Genomic DNA, 16883 nt, shown 5'->3' with positions numbered 1-16883 from the left:
CTTACTTAACCATAATCTTCCCCAGCAGTATGTAAAATATACTTGCTTGTTTCAGTATTTTAATTCTATTCCAGTTTCAGAAAGTCCAAGTATATCTCAATTTACTTTTTCATTGCATTACACACTCTTCTTTTTCTTCTCCCTTCAAAGTTCTGACATTATAAGTACAAATGTTCTATTTCCTTATCATGGCATTCTTCACAGATACATTATGCAGAAATGACCACACTCTCATCTGAGTTTGAGCCAATTCCATCATTTGTCTGAAAAGTAGATAGCACATTTGAAGTAGATAACAAGCCCATTTTGGCCTTGTTTGCTACACTCTTCAATGCTTTTGTTGAACACCTTGGTTCAACAAAACATTTATGCCATTGCTAACATTATTTTGAATACCATATACATCATCTTTCAGAGTAATACCAAGTCTTGTGCCCTTTTTATAAGTTCAGGTCTTAACTAAGAGTCTGAAAACACAGACCCCCCCCCCCTCTCTCACCAAGAAAAATTTGTAATGTCCTAGTGGATACTGCAGTTCTGCAAATTTTTATATAAATTGTAATAATTCAAGCAAAGTATGGTTAAATGATATGCTACACAGGAATGTGACCAGGCAAAAGAAGGTAATGAATGTACTGGGAATGGAGAAATTGGCAATATTAAGAGAGATTGGCTGAGGCAGTAAAGAAATCCTAAAAATTCTACAGTTATGTAGTCTGATAAAGAAAGTTTCATCACAGTGGCAGTGGGAATGAATGTGAGGGGCATGGTGTGTTCAGGAGTGACAGGGAGAATAAAATGGGGGGAGGAGTGTTATTGATGATAGCTGATGAGCTACAGCCAAGAAGAATAGAAGTGAAACTGCAGGATAGAGAAAAGAGCACATTTGAAGCTATTTGGTGTGAAATTGAAATTAGCAGAACTAAATATACAGTTGGGTGCTGCTATAGACCAGGTGATGGAATAGATGGTGGAAATAGTATGCATAAGCAAATAGAAGAAATGAGTGGAAGGAGGGTAATTATTATGGGAGATTTCAACTATGGTAATATTGATTGGAAGGAGGAGAGGACACATAGGAGGAAGGAATTGGATTTTATGCGGTTATTAAGGGATAACTATTTGCGACAGCATGTAATGGAAAATACTAGGGGTCAGAGAGTGCTTGACATGGTAACTGCATCTGAGAATTTGACTGTAACGAATATGACCACGTTGCCACCAATTGGTGAGAGTGATCATAGGGTCTTAACTTGGGAGGTGGCTAAAGGTATGGATTTTACAATTAAGACGGGGGTACATGTGAAATTATCGGACTGGTAAGTATGACAAGCTTAGGAGATTGATCGGTTCAGTGCCATGGCATGTACAACTGCAAGGACTAGAAGTTGATACTGCATGTAAAGAAGTGTTTGCATGAAGCAATGGCTGACTGTATACCTAGTGTCCGAATAATAAATCAATCATCATCATCATCATCATCATCAAATTCCTGCCATATACCCTCAAGGGGTGTACAGGATATGACAGTACTACATGAAAAAATTACATCATTACTAACTTCCTATCTACAATTTTCCTCCAAATCAGTCTGTTACTTGTCAAGACTCCAACATTATCAGATCTTATATTTCTACCATCTAAGGCACTTTGTACCGTATCAATCCACCTATATCTTGGTCTTCCTCTGGGTCGTTTTCCTGCCAACCTGGCAGAGAACACTTGTTTTGCTAATCTTTCCTCTCCCATTCTATTTAAGTGACCATACCACCTGAGATTAGCTCAGCTAACGCATTCCTGGATGCTGACAATGTCAAGTTCTTTCCTAATATCCTCATTTTTAATATGATATTGCCATTGATGCCATCTGTTCACGTCTCTAATCTTTCTCAGGACTCTCATATCTGCGGTCTCTAGTCTTTGGTCAAGTGTTTTACTTCTGACCCAGCTCTCAGATCCATAAGTTAAAACTGGTTTGAACACTGTCTTGTATACAGCTAATTTAGTGTTCCGACTAATTTCTCTCTTATTCCATATGAATTTACTCAATTGACTTCCTACCATACCAGCTTTGCTGATTCTGTTGTCTATTTCTATATTTAATTTACCATGTTCAGTAAAAATTGTGCCTAAGTAGCTGAAATGTTTCACTTGTTCCACAGGTTCTCCATTCACAGTTGACATTTTCAATGATTCTGCCTATTTTCATTGTCTTTGTCTTTTTATTGCTGACCTTCATACCATATCTATTACAACAGCAATTGAATTTAGTCAGAGAATCTTGCAGACTTGTAGCGGATTTATTTAGAAGTATAACATCATCCGCATAAAGCAAAGAGTTGACATTAACATCTCCAATTTTGATATCAGGTTTAATACCACTTTCCTTCATAATGTGATCCATATAGATAATGAATAAACAGAGGGGATAATGTACATCCTTGTCTTACACCAGATTTAACATTAAACCATCTTCCTATACAGCCTTCAATTCTAACTGCTGACTCACAACTCAAATAAAGACTAAGTATTGCTTGATATAATGCCCCATTGACACCATATAACTGCAGCGTATTGAATAGCTTCTCTCTTGGCACCTTGCCATATGCCTTTTCCAAATCGACAAAACTTAAATACAGATCTTTGTTATATTCCCATGCTTTCTCGACTATTTGTCGTAAAGTGAAGATCTGATCCTGACAGCCTCTATTTGGCCTGTCAGGATCAGATTTTGGCCCTCAACCGTTTCTCAAGTATACTTGCATAGATCTTGCCAGGAACACTTAGTAGGGAAATACCTCTGTAATTCTCACATTCAGTTTTATTTCCCTTTTTATATATGGGTACTATGAGAGCTCTACTCCAATCATCGGGAATTCATCCCTCTGTCCAGGCTTTCTGAACTATGCAGTGCAGCCACTGTAAGACTCTTATACCACCATACTTCAGCATTTCTGGTCGAATATCATCTACTCCTGCTGCCTTTCCACATTTCAAGCCTTTGATGGCTTTTTCTACTTCAAGTATGGATATGTATTCCTGACTGCATGCCTGGTCAGTGTTTTTTATCACTGTGCTGTCATCACTGCTTGTTTCATTTAGCAGTTTTTCAAAGTAATTACTCCATACATCAAGGATATCTTTTTCTACCGTTTTCATGTCACCTTTATCATCTCTAACTCCTTTTACAGCACTCTTTCCTCCATTCCTAAGCTTCTTCAACAACCTCCAGAATATTTTGCCACCTTCTTGATATTTATTTTCTATATTCTTGCAAAGTCCTCCCATGACTTTTGTTTAGCTTTCTTACATTTGTCTCTGTATTCTGTAAGAGTAAAAGCTGACTTATTTGCCAGGAACTTTTGATATGCTTTCTTCTTTTCCTTCACTGCCTCTTTAACTTCCTGTGTTCACCAGGGAGTTCTGAGTTTTTTATCCTTGCACACAACCTCACCACATGCCTCTCTGGCAGAATCAATCAATGTTTTCTTCAGAGTTTGCCACTGAATCTCCAAGGTTTGATTCCTGTTCTCAAACTCTTTCATTTTCTTTTCAATAATCTTTCTGTATTTTAGTCTACAGTTCACATCTGAGAGCTGCTCAACTTTTATTTGCTTTAAAACTTTCTTACATGTTATTCTTTTCAATATGAAATTCAATTTTATCCTGCTCAAGACTAAATAGTGATCACTTCCAATTTCAAATCCTCTGTACACTCTGGTGTCCTGCACCATGGGGAAAACATCACTATCAACAATAACATAGTCAATGAGACTTTTCTTATTCCTAGCCTCTTCTCTCCATGTGAATTTGTGCACATTTTTATGTTGGAACATGGTGTTAGTAATAACCAGTCCATGTCCTGAGCAGAAATCCAACAGATATTTGCCATTATTATTAGCTTTGCTCTTTTCTCCAAATTTTCCCAAAATATATTTGTATGTCTGGCAATCATTTCCTACTCTGCTATTTAGATCCCCAACAAGGACCAACTTTTCCTTTTTCATTGTGTCAGTTGCTTTTTCTAAAGCGTCAAAAAATTCCTCCACTTCTACCTTAGTAGAACCTTCTGTGGGACCATAGGCACAAATAAGTCTCATTGTCCAGTTTCCCATTCTCATATTTGCCCACATTACTCTACTTGAGACTGACTGCCATTCAAGAAGATTAGCCTCGTATTTTGTGTTGAATACTATGGCTACTCCTTCTTTTCCTTGATTGTTATTGCCTGAATATAACATTTTGTATTTATTGCTCAGAAAGATCTCACCAGTTTTGGTCTTTTTTGTTTCAGTCACCCCTATTATGTCGATCTGGTACTTATCTAATTCCTCAGCTAGCTCCATTTCTTTGCCATTCAGGCTTCTTACGTTGATAGTACCGATCTTTAACTCTAGTGATGTTGAGTTGGGGTTTGTTTTCAGGAAGTTAGTAATGACGTAAATTTTTTTTCATGTAGTACTATCATATCCTGTACACCCCCTTGTGGGTACATGGCAGGAATTTGATGATGATGATGGAACCGTACTCCAGGAGATTGATGAGGCCAGGGATTTGGGAGTGTTGGTGGATAGGGAGTTGAAGTTTAGGGGGCACATTGCAAAAGTGGCCAAAACAGCTCATCAGATCACGTAATTGCTGAAAAATACTTTAACAAGCAGAGACAAACAAGTTATTGTTCCTCTATATCGAGTCTCGATAAGATCCCATCTAGACTACTGTGCTCAGATATGGGCACTAGTGTTTCTTCTTGATGGGGAGGAGGTGGAGAGGATCCAGAGACGAGTGACCAAGATGATAGTAGGTCTGTGGAATGAACCTCATGAGAACAGGTTGAAGATTTGTGGGTTGCAAAAATTGGTTGATAGGCGGAAAAGGGGTGATATAATTGAGACATTCAAATTAATGAAGGATTTCTATAGGATTAATCGAGAAGATATTTTTGAGAATAGGATTGGTGGTGGGATGACTAGGGGTCATACATGGAAGCTGGGCAAGAGTGTGGTTAGCAGGGATGTTCAAACTAGGTTTTTTACTTGGAGAGTGGTGAATGAGTGGAATAAGCTGCCAGAGTATGTTGTGGGTGCTAAGTGGCTAAATCAGCTCATCAAATCACTTGGTTGCTGAAAAATACTTTAATAAGCAGAGACAAACAGGTTATTATTCCTCTGTATCGAGCCTTGATAAGACCCCATCTAGACTACTGTGCCCAGATATGGGCGCCAGGGTTTCTTCCTGATGGGGAGGAGATGGAAATGAGCCAGAGACGAGTGACCAAGATGATAGCAGGTCTATGGAATGAAGGAGGAAAAGGGGTGATATGACTGAGATATTCAAATTACTGAAGGGTTTCTATAAGATTAATTCAGAAGATATTTTTGAGAATAGGACTGGTGGTGGGAGGACTATGGGCCATACATGAAAGCTGGGCAAGAGTGTGGTTATTAGCAAGGGTGTTAGAGCTAGGTTTTTTACTTGGAGAGTGGTGAATGAGTGGAATAAGCTGCCAGAGTCTGTTGTGGGTGCCATGACTGTGAATGAGTTCAAGGCGAAGTATGATAGTAGTGTGTGAATATCGAATAGTTGTTCTTGACATGATGCCAGGGCTTCCCTCGATGAGTCTATCGACTCCTTGGAGTTGCCCAAGATAATAATAATAATAACTAGGCTACTTGTACATAGAAGCTAATGACTTAACATTAATTTCCATAGTATCTTAATGCAAAACATTGATCAGTTTGGTTGTGTATAATGCTGTGCATTATGGGAAGGGAGACTACCCAGACCAGCTTGGACCTTTTTTGAGATCTCATCAGTGAGAGTCAGACAAAGAAGAGATACCAATGTTGAAGTAATGCAGAAATCATAAAGGGTGTCCCAAAATTCACGCAAGATTTAAATTTAGTGCCATTTGTGCGGTAAAGCGTTGCCAACGAGAAAAAAAAGACAGCGTGACAGCTGACAGTTCATGGTTATTAAAAATGGAGCGCTACACGAAAGAACAATGCATTTTCATTGTTGAGCAATATTTTAAAAATAATAAAGGTTTGGCAGCTACAGTTCGCAATTTTCGTACAAAATATGGTCGGAATAGTGATTTAACTTCATCAATTGTGAAAAGATTAATTAAAAAATTCAAGGAAACTGGATCAATTAGTGATCTTATACACGCTGGCCGTCCTTCAACAAGTCGTTCAACAGAAAATATCGAATCAGTTCGTGAGAGTGTTGCTGAGAGTCCAGGAACATCAATTCGGCACCGTGCTCTTGAATTGGGCATTTCGAGAAGCTCTCTACAGCGTATTCTCACGAAAGATTTGCATCTTTATGCTTACAAAGTTCAATTGACTCAAGAACTGAAGCCTACTGACCACACACAGCAAAGAGAGTTCGTTGAATGGATTATGGAACAACAACAAGTGGATGCTTATTTTTCAAACAAAATCATCTTCAGCGATGAGGCTCATTTTCATCTTGATGGCTTTGTTAATCGACAAAATTGTCACATTGTTCAGAAAATCCACGAGTGATTGTTGAGAAACAAATGCAACCACGTGTCACTGTTTGGTGCGGATTTTGGGCTGGAGGCATCATCGGTCGATTCTTCTTCGAAAATGTGGATGATAAGGCAATAACAGTTAATGGTGCTCGCTATCGCGACATAATAATCCAGTTTTTTGTGCCTAAATTGCAAGATATGGATGTGGACGACATGTGGTTTCAACAAGACGGTACCACATGCCATACAGCCTGAGAAACAATTCAATTACTGCATGAGTCATTTCCTGATCGTGTAATTTCCCATTTTGGTGATCAGAACTGGCCGCCCAGATCATGTGATTTAACGCCGTTGGACTTTTTTTCTTTGGGGTTTTTTGAAGTCTAAGGTTTATGCCAACAAGCCAACAACCACCCACGCCTTGAAGGAGGAAATTGAGAACTGTCAACAAAATTCAGCCACATTTATGCAAAACGGTCATGGAAAATTTTGACAAAAGAGTGCATATGTGCCAGCAAAGCCGTGGAAGCCATTTACCCGATATGCTATTCCATGCATAACCCTATACTGTATACTTTATGAATCAATAAGAAATTACAATTTTTAATTAAAAACCTGTGTTTTCTATCAAAATTACTTCTTGCGTGAATTTTGGGACACCCTGCATATATTCCATATACAAGTAGTGAAAAGATATCCCACCTTATTATTAAAATACTCTGGATTAGGACAAGTTTAGAGCACTTTCTACAACTTGTTTTAATCCAGATTATTTTAAAATAAGGTGTGACATCTTGTCACTACTCATATATGGGATATATATATGACTTCTGCATATATATCTCTCTTCTGGGTCTGACTCCTACTGATGAGACTTCAATAAAGGTTGAAACTAGTCTAGTTAGTGGCCCTTCCCATAATGCATAGCATTATACATACCCAAAAGGATGTGTGCTTTGCATTATGGGATACTAAAGCAACTCATATGAAATCCTTAGCTTCTATATACAAGTAGCCTAGTCATAAAAAAATTTCACACAAAAACTTTGATTACACTTAGATAAAGAATTATACTAGAATATATCTTCCTGGCATTTTTTTTTTAATTTAAAACCAAGTGAAAAAAAAAAATCTACAGCTTGCTTAAGTTGCTGGAGATTGGAGATTGACTGCACTCAAGTGTCACACCCAGTGAATGTATGTACAGTGGAAATGTTCAATGACTATTTTGTCATTATATTTCATGTTGGAAAATTACGAGTAGTATTCAATGAGCTTTTAATGTTAATAAGGCTATGGGACTGAATGGATGTCACCAGTGTATATTCGGGATAGCTGACAGTTCTTGACTTGGTTGTTCAAGAAGGATCTGGCAAGGAACAATCCCAGAAGAGTGAAAAGAAAGAAAAATCAAGAATGCCATTGTACAAAAATGAGAATCCAAGTCTGTTCAACTAGTAAAGAGGTTAAATAATTAACACATTCAACAGAATGGGAGAGGAAATATTAGCAAAACAGGTGTTTGATGGCAGGACAAAAATACCTAGAGGAAGACCTAGATCTAGGTGGACTGATTACATCAATCCACCTGGAGATGGATTGATGTCCTTGAAAACAGAAATATAAGATCTGACAGTATTGCAGTACTGACAAGTGACAGACTAATTTAGAAGACAAAATTGTTAATAGAGTTAGAGAAAGAATAAACATGGACTGATTTTTATACTCATAAATGAGTACAGAAATCTTTTGAGAGAACAGCATGGGTATTCAGGGATGAACTTATTTAGTAACCTGGTTACATTTTATAGGACGATAAGTGTATTGGACAGGGAAGATACTTTTTTTTTTTTTTTCAATTTTAAAAAAGTGTTTGAAAGATACCTCATGACAGAGATTGTTGGTCAATAGGTACTATTAAGTTGTGTATAGGGATGCAATTTCATGGGTAAGGTGAGAAATGAGATACCACAGTGTCCATTTCTAGGACTTTGATTAATTGATATATCGATAATGCAGCTATGGTTTTAGAGGAGATATTTAGTTGTTTGTAGATAATGCTAAATTGTGAAAAGCAATGTCAGGAAGCTTTAATATGATGTAATGTTGCCAAAGGATTTGAATAAGTTGGTATGCTGAAGAATGAGGATATCACTTCACCATCGCTAAGTGTAAAATCATGCACTGTGGCTACAGAAAACTGGACAAAGTGTATTATAATGGAGGAAGTAGAGGAGAGAAGACATTTAGGAATGTTGAAAAAAATTGCAAAAAAGTTGACCAGAAAATGTTTGCTATAATGCAAAGACAAATGAGAGATAAGAAGTGACAGTTCTGTATAAGGCACTAATCAGGGCATATTTGGATTTCAGTGCACAATCTGATCACGAGTTATCTGAGTGAAAAGTAAACATCAGAGAGAGTGCCTAAGAGGCAGGTGATTAAGAGACTGTCTTAGGACTCTGGAATATGATTATAATACCAGATTAAGGTAATTTAGTCTGCAGAGCTTGGTAGATTGGAGGAGAAGAGGTGATATGATGGAGATATATATAAGTTGGTGTCAGAAGCCTGTCAGATAGATAGAGGAGAAATATTGCAAATGGCACAATTAATTTCTGAATTACAAGAAAGTTTTGATGCTTGCTCACACCTCCCACGAAAATCCTGGACTCAGCTTAATAGAATACGAACTGGTCATGGTGTATGTGCAGACATGCTTTTTAAATGGGGTAAACGACCATCCCTGCATTATGATTGTGGAGCTCAGAGACAAACTGTGAACCATATTGTGACTCAGTGTTATCTCAGAGCATATTCAGGAGACAAATTGAACTTTTTAAGTGCTACACCCGAAGCTATGAACTATCTGACCAATATGGATGTAACCTTTTAATTTTATTGGTTTTTAAAATGACTTTTGACTTTTAATTTTATATGTTATTAAAGTGTATTGTACTGCATGTTTTGATATTCATGCCATATGAATAAATAAATAAATAAATTGCAAATGGCAATGGGCGTACATAAGATCATCCCTGGAAACTGTATAAAGGCTACTGTAAGAAAGTGAAAAGGAGATTTTTTTTGCATGGCAAGTAGCGAATGAAGCAGCGAATGTTGTCCAAGTTCATGGTGAATGCTCAGCAAGGTCACCATGGAGTCAAGACTCCATGGTTGCCTGTAAAATAATACTAATACTATACAGGAATACCTTGTATAGCGTGGTTAATTGGTTCCAAGAAGCGTCCGCGCTATGCAAAACCGCGTTGTTCGAGGTCTATTTATAAAGGTTTAAACTGATATAAAAGTTGTAAAAAACAAAACAAATATTGCTTCAATTTTAGCATACAGTAATTTACTTTTTACTAAAGTAGTCTTTTAGTGTTCGGTGAACCATCCTTGTCTTCTTTGGCTCTTCAAGTACTAGATCTCTGTAGCATTTGATGGCATTATTGAGACTTTGTCTCACTTTGATGCTTCTTTCCAAATTCGGGTCAGCATTTATGAGAAAGTCGGAAGCTTCGTCGATTTTTCTCAGAAAAGTTGAAAGGTCAGCAAAGGAAAATTCTTCAACCGTGACATCAGTGGTGGTCATCTTCATCTTCTGCTTCATAGGCTCGTTGTTGTTCCAACTCCAAAAGGATTTCATCATCCAGATCATTTGAATGAGAATCAATACATTCTTTCACATTGTTACAATCTAAACTTGTAAAACCAAGATCTTTGACCATCTGCACAATTTCTGTTGAGATTTCCTTTTTCTGTGTTGCAAAGGCAACAAAGGCCTTTGAACAATGCGGCAAGATATTATGCCACACGGCTCTCATGTTGCTTTAAGTCACCTCTTGCCAAGATTCATAAATATTTTGAATGGCATCTTTTATGTTAAATATCTTCCAAAATTCACTCCAAGTCCAAGAATCTTCTTCTGCTGCAGCTTTAATAGCTTGAGCAAAAGTTCGTCTTAAATAGTAAGCCTTGAAAGTGGAGATAACACCTTGATCCATCGGCTGCAGAATTGATGTTGTGTTTTAAGGAAAAAAATGAATCTTGACATTTTCATCTAAGTCAGTCAATAGAGTTGGATGGCCTGGCGCATTGTCTAATAAAAGCCAAATTTTGAAAGGAATATCATTCTTTTTACAATAGCTTTTAACTTCAGGGCAAAAACAAGTTTTAAACCAGTCTCCGAAAATTGAACGAGTCACCCACTCTTTTTATTCGAACGCCAACGAACAGGTAAATTGTTCTCTGTAAAGCCCTTAAGAGCTCTTGGGTTTTCCACTCTGTACACTAACAGTGGCTTCAATTTTAAATCATCTGATGCATTACCTCCTAGTAAAAGTGTCAGTCGGTCATTTGACACTTTATACCCAGCTTGTGTTTTTTTCTTCTCTGCTAGAAATGTGCACGATGGCATTCTTTTCCAGAACAAGCCAGTCTCGTCAGCATTAAAAATTTGATCATCTGTGTAGCCTTCCTTCTCAATAAGCTCCTTCAATTCATTGGGAAATAATTCTGCAGTTTTAGTGCAGCACATGCACTTTCACCTTGGATTCTTACGTTATGGAGTCCCATACGTTTTTTGAAATTGTAGAACCACCCGCGACTTGCTATAAAATTTTCACTGGTTGTACCTCCTTCATTTTCTTTTATTTTGTCATATAGACTTGTTGCTTGTGCCTGGATTATCATTTGACTCAAAGGAATCTTTTTCTGATTACAATCTTCAATCCAGATCATTAGAAGGCGTTCTATATTTTCCATTGTAAAATATAGATAGATTTCTCGCGATCACTTTGACATATAAGAAGCGGTGCTCCTTCCATGTTGTTTAATCTTTTCTTTGCTCTGAATAATTCTTCGTACAGATGACTCATTCACTGAATTCTCACGTGCTATTTTAGCAAATGAAGCGCCATTCTCGTGACAATTTATAATTTCAAGTTTCTTCTCTAATGTCAACCACTTGCGTTTTTCTGTTACTCCAACAGTGTCTTCTTTGTTTTGTCTCATTTCACTCATACTTAAATAATAAAAAAAAAATTAAATACTAATATTAACGTAAATAATAAAATGCCGCTGGAAAAGAACGTGTCTACGTGAGAGCCAATCGAATAATTACTGGCTCTTGACTGTCACTTGCTGTGCCCGGGAGTCGCCAGTCAGTGTTGACAATGTCATTGTAATAATGATAAGTGTAATGATAAAAACCGCGTTGTTCAAAACCGCGCTATACATGGTATTCCTGTATTCTTAAAATTTATAGAATTTTAATTAGAATTTCTATTTAATTAGAATAGAATCTTAAAATCAATACATCAATTGATTTTAAGGAAAGATAATAATAAATATCCTTTTTTTTTTTTTTTTTATACTCAATAAGCAAATATTTGCATGTACAAGCATGAAAAGTTTCATAATATTTAGAATGAGTTCTCCTCATACTGCACTACTTAACAGACAGACCTCTGAAGGGTTTATTGCATTTCCTTTTATTACTGTTTTGAATAGTTGATTCTTCTCAGAAACTAGGGAGAAGTCAAGAATATATACAGCAGCTTGTATCTGAAAGATATTTCTTTCTAAGTGAACTTATGATCAGTGACAAAATCGTTCAAGTTTTATCTGATGAGCATTTTACATATTCTAGAATTCTATCTGATTTCTCATTTCAGATATTTGTAAAATCCTTGATCAAAACAATAAAAGGTGAATATACGTCCCTTTTAAGATCTCATCATTTAGTAATACAGTATGAAAGAAATACATGCCAATAAAAGCTGTGCAAGATTTTAATCATCTCTGAAACTCTAAAGGTTCCAAGTGCAAACATTGTCTTCCTACTTATGTATAATAAACTGGTGTCCAAAAGCTAAGAATAAACTATATTTTTACCTGTGTATAAAAAAATTATTATTATTATTATCAACAAACCTCCATTCAGTAACAAGAGACTCATCATGGGAGTTTTCACTCTCACATACACAGCTCACTCACCACACTCTCAATGCATTCCAATCACCTACCACTTGCAAAAAATCTACTCCTCACCCCCTTGCTCACACCTACCTTATAAAGCTTCCAGGGATAGCCTCTCATGCTCCCCCTGTCTCCAGATATTCTTTTGAAAAATCTCATCCATGCTAATTTGGTAATTACCCCTTACTAACTTATACATCTCGATCATGTTTCCTAAATTCCTTCTGTCCACTAGGCACTTAAATTTGCATTCTCTCAATCTGTCCTCATATTCCACATTGCAGAGACCAGAAACCAACTTAGTCAGTTGTCTCTGAACCCTCTCCAACATCTCATCATCCTTTTGAAAACCTAGTGACCAAATCTGTGCACTGTAATCCATATGCAGTCTGATCAAAGCCTTGCACAATGGAATCAAAATAACCTTACTTCTACATGTCAGTGTTCTCTGCATCATTCCCATAATTTGCTGTATTGTCCTCACAATTTTAGCAAAATGTCCACAAAATTTCAAGTCCCTATCCACCATCATCCCTAGATCTTTCATCTCCTTCACCTGCTCTAAAATATCCCTACCAATCCTATACTCTGCATCCCATGGTTCCTAAATTTTAAAACCTTATACTTTGTAACACTAAAGTGACATCCCATACACAGAGAGTTTATTCAGATCCTGTCGCAAAGCTACAACATCTGCTCTATTTCTCATAACTCTTCCCAACTTTGTATCATCTGCAAACAACCGTATATCACAATTTAAGCCCTTTCCAATGTCATTTACATACAAATTAAACAATAATGGCCCCAAAACAAAACCCCATCGGGTATGCTGCTAGTGAATTTCCTCTTCTGAGATATCACTCTGTCATACGCAACCTGCTGAATGCCTATCAGACAGCCAATCTCCAATCCACTAATCTGTTCCAATTTAACTACTAGTTTCTCATGTGGAAATTTATCGAAAGCCTTTAAAAAATCTATAAAATTTTCATGACCACAGCCAAATATGGACATCAATTTATTGCTAGCATACTAATAAATTATATTATATTATACAAAAAATGTATTATACATTTTGTAGCAAATTAAATTGCAGTACATTTTTTGTCAAACGTTACAAATTTCCAAAACATGTAGTTAAGGAATTAATGTACAGTGCTTATACAGAAAAACAATGCAGACAGACATTACAGTATGGTTGTACCATGCTTAATGTCAAGTGATTCAGGAGTTCTTGAGGCAAAAGTGGCTCACTCCTCCTTCAGAGCAAGGATAAGGCCTCATTTGTTTTCTGGAGGGGAATTTTGAGCAGCATTGCATTATTGTGTCCCAAATGTGTTCTATGGGTTTAAGTTAAGTCTAGGGAGCATGCTGGCCACTTGATTCGATTAATATCCTTGGTCTCCAGACATATCTCTACTGCTTGTGTACAATGTGGTGTGGCATTGTCATAAAACATAAAAATAAATTCTTCACCTACAGCACCATGGAACAACTGAACATGGTATTGAAGAACTTTGTTGCAATATCGTTCACCAGTCATAGTCCCTTTTTCCAGCACTTGTAGTTTGGTGCATTCGTTAAGCATAATACCTCTCCACACCATGACCCCAACTCCGACGTATCTATCCCTTTCAAGAACATTCTCACGATGGTAAGCACTACCACTTTCCCACCAGATCAAGTGTCAAGTGGAAAGACTAAAACAACTCTCATCTGTAGAGAGCACATTAGCCCATTTGTCTCCTGTCAAATTTTTATGGATAGAACACTACTGGAAACATGCTGTTCTATGAGCTGTGGATAAAGGGACACAGACTACAGGCCTCTGGGTGTATAGGCCTACTTGTCACAGACATCTTGCCAGTTTGTCAAGTTATCCACATACCTGTGCTTGAATGGAGCTGACTTGCGACAAGCTGACCTGTCAAGGTGCATTGATTACATTTTGCTTTTTGCTATTATAACCAAAAATCTATCCTCATGCTCCATGGTAGAGTGAGGGCCACCCCTTAGCAAACATCTGGAACATATTCTATTGGTTTGAAATGCTGCACAGAGCCTGAATATAACACTGTGTGAGATTCCAAACTATCTAGCAATATCAGTAAATATATGGAATTCGGTTGAAGAGAATTAGCATTTCAACTCAACTGTTGAAATACTAATTTGTCTTTGGTTCGGCGATCTTTTGTTAATACCGCACCAATCATATGCACCTCTTCATAGCTGCTCTATGTATCTCAAGTCTTGTAAATTACTGGTAATTTTTGCTTGAAATAATGGGAAAGAAAATGAAGCAATTTGGGTAGATGACTTTGACGATGCACACAAGGAAACTGTTCTTGATGCCTAAAGTAGTGATAGCGAGTAGGAGCTTCTTGGTAAGCCACACCATTTGCTTTGCAATTTTTTTTCCTGAAAACTTTAGTTTCCGAAAATCCCTGCATATATTTCGCACCACGATTTTTTTGCTTTAATTTTGGGAAAAAGTGCGAGTTATATTAGAGTAAATACGGTATTTTTTTTTAGCTTTCAAATTCTTAAGTATGGATCATTGGTTAAAGATTGAATTTATAAAATGCACAAAAGAGAGCAATATAGCAAATGCAAGTAGCTGTAAGCAACAAGAAAACGTTGATATTGCATCTGGATCAAATGAAATTGATACGGGTGTGTGTCGTTCTGAGATCTCTAGAGAACCAACTAGAAAGAAGATGAAAAATCTTCGTATGATATGAATTACTTGAAATGTGGATTTTCATGGACAGGAAATGAAGAGGAACCTATTCCAAATTTTGTTCTATTAGAAATAAATCATATTTTTTGTTTACATGAACATATAAATAAATTCAAATAAAATAGACATTTACAATGAAATATACTTTATTTATTTATTATTTGACAAGGGGGTACTTGGTAATAATGAAAATTTAAGAAGGGGTATTCAGATATCTGAAGTTTGAGAAACATCGATCTAGATGATGTATTTGAGACATTAAAAGACATTCAAGTTTGCAACTTTATTTCTTAATGAAAAGAACTGCCTTCAAACACAACTCGCTTAGTACAGCCTTTTATCCTGTTGGGTGTTACCATGTAATCCCTTGTGCACAATTTGAAAAATTTGAATGTGTACTTGCTTTCTACTCAAAATCATCAGTTACACAAATTGCCTTTCTGTATTTTTCTTAATTAATCGTAAGCATGCTGAGCAATTTAATTATTGATATAATATATGATAGATGTCTATTGTTAATCTTATTATTCCTCATAACTTATATATATATATATATATACATATGTTTTTTTTTTTTTTTTTTTTTTTTTTTTTTTAGCCTGTGGAAAATATCATACTATTCAGTGCATAAAAAATGGAGTGGATGTGCTCTCAGTCTACAATTTCAATATTGTAAGTATGTAGTATCTTATTATTATCACAGGCATGTTCTTGGAATCCTAAGATTCAATACCAGAGAATCACATTAACCAATTTTCACATAGTGTAAGGTGACCATTTCTGGCAACCCATTCTATCCCCTCTATGCAAAAATTAATGTTCTCGTGTTTTGCTAACCACACTCTTACACAACTTCAAGGTGAGTGAAGCAACACATTGTTTTCTCTCTTCTTGTGATGCAGAAGAAAAATTTCTTCCGCAAAATTTGTTGAGGAAATTAAAAAAAAAAATTCTAATTTGTGTTATCTCATTTACTATGTGGACTGAGAATGGTCATAAAATGTGGCTGAAAATTCTGCTGTTAATAAATAAGTTATTCCGTAATTTAATTTTCACATTAAACCTATAGTACATTAGCACATTACGTGAACTAACAATTTTTTTATTTTTATCTGGTCTAGAAATCTTTCTCTAGAGACCAAACATTTAACTTTTTTCAAGCCACTTCAGGATTCCAATAAAAGGGGGAAGTGATCTCATGCACTGCATTGAAACTCATCAACTAACTATAGACAGGGGTGTAGTCCTAAAAGAAATAGTGCCAGGGCTCTATCTTGGAAACAAAAAATCCAGAGCACGAAGTGCGGCATTATCATTATTATTACAACAGCCATATGGCAGAGTGGTGGGCATGGTTCTGAGAGGGGAAGAAGGCTTGTGGTATGCCCTACGAGATGAGGGAGATCGTGTGGTTAAGGCCCTGTCCAACTGGGTGGGATAAACTGGCAGACTAACAGAGAATAACAAAAAATAACAGTGGGCAAAGGATTACCCTAAACACATGGTTAACCCCAGAACCCAGTCAGTACCGTACATAAACAAAAATTATTATTATTATGCAAAATTACACCATGCCATTATGTAAATCGTTCATTGTTTTCATTGAAATAATTTTAATCATCCAGCAGCCTGCATTTTTGGTCATTTAGGTGTTACTTC

At 36.5% G+C, this 16883-nt stretch overlaps 1 protein-coding gene across 1 annotated transcript in view; it reads left to right on the top strand.

Moving 5' to 3' along the window:
* LOC150108685 (protein scarlet-like) overlaps window positions 1-16883 on the top strand; it is a 243350-nt gene that overhangs the window by 214730 nt on the left and 11737 nt on the right. Inside the window, exon 10 of the mRNA XM_090390507.1 lies at window positions 15823-15896. Within this exon, the coding sequence (XP_090246633.1) occupies window positions 15823-15896 (74 nt within the window). The remainder of the gene's footprint in view (window positions 1-15822; window positions 15897-16883) is intronic.

The sequence above is a fragment of the Typopeltis vanoorti genome, chromosome 3 (genome assembly GCF_054136105.1).
Source record: "Typopeltis vanoorti isolate ZY-2024b chromosome 3, IOZ_Tvanoo_1.0, whole genome shotgun sequence".
Lineage (NCBI taxonomy): Eukaryota > Metazoa > Arthropoda > Arachnida > Uropygi > Thelyphonidae > Typopeltis > Typopeltis vanoorti.
Note: the sequence above shows the minus strand (reverse complement) of the source record. Positions and strands in the feature narration are given on the sequence as shown.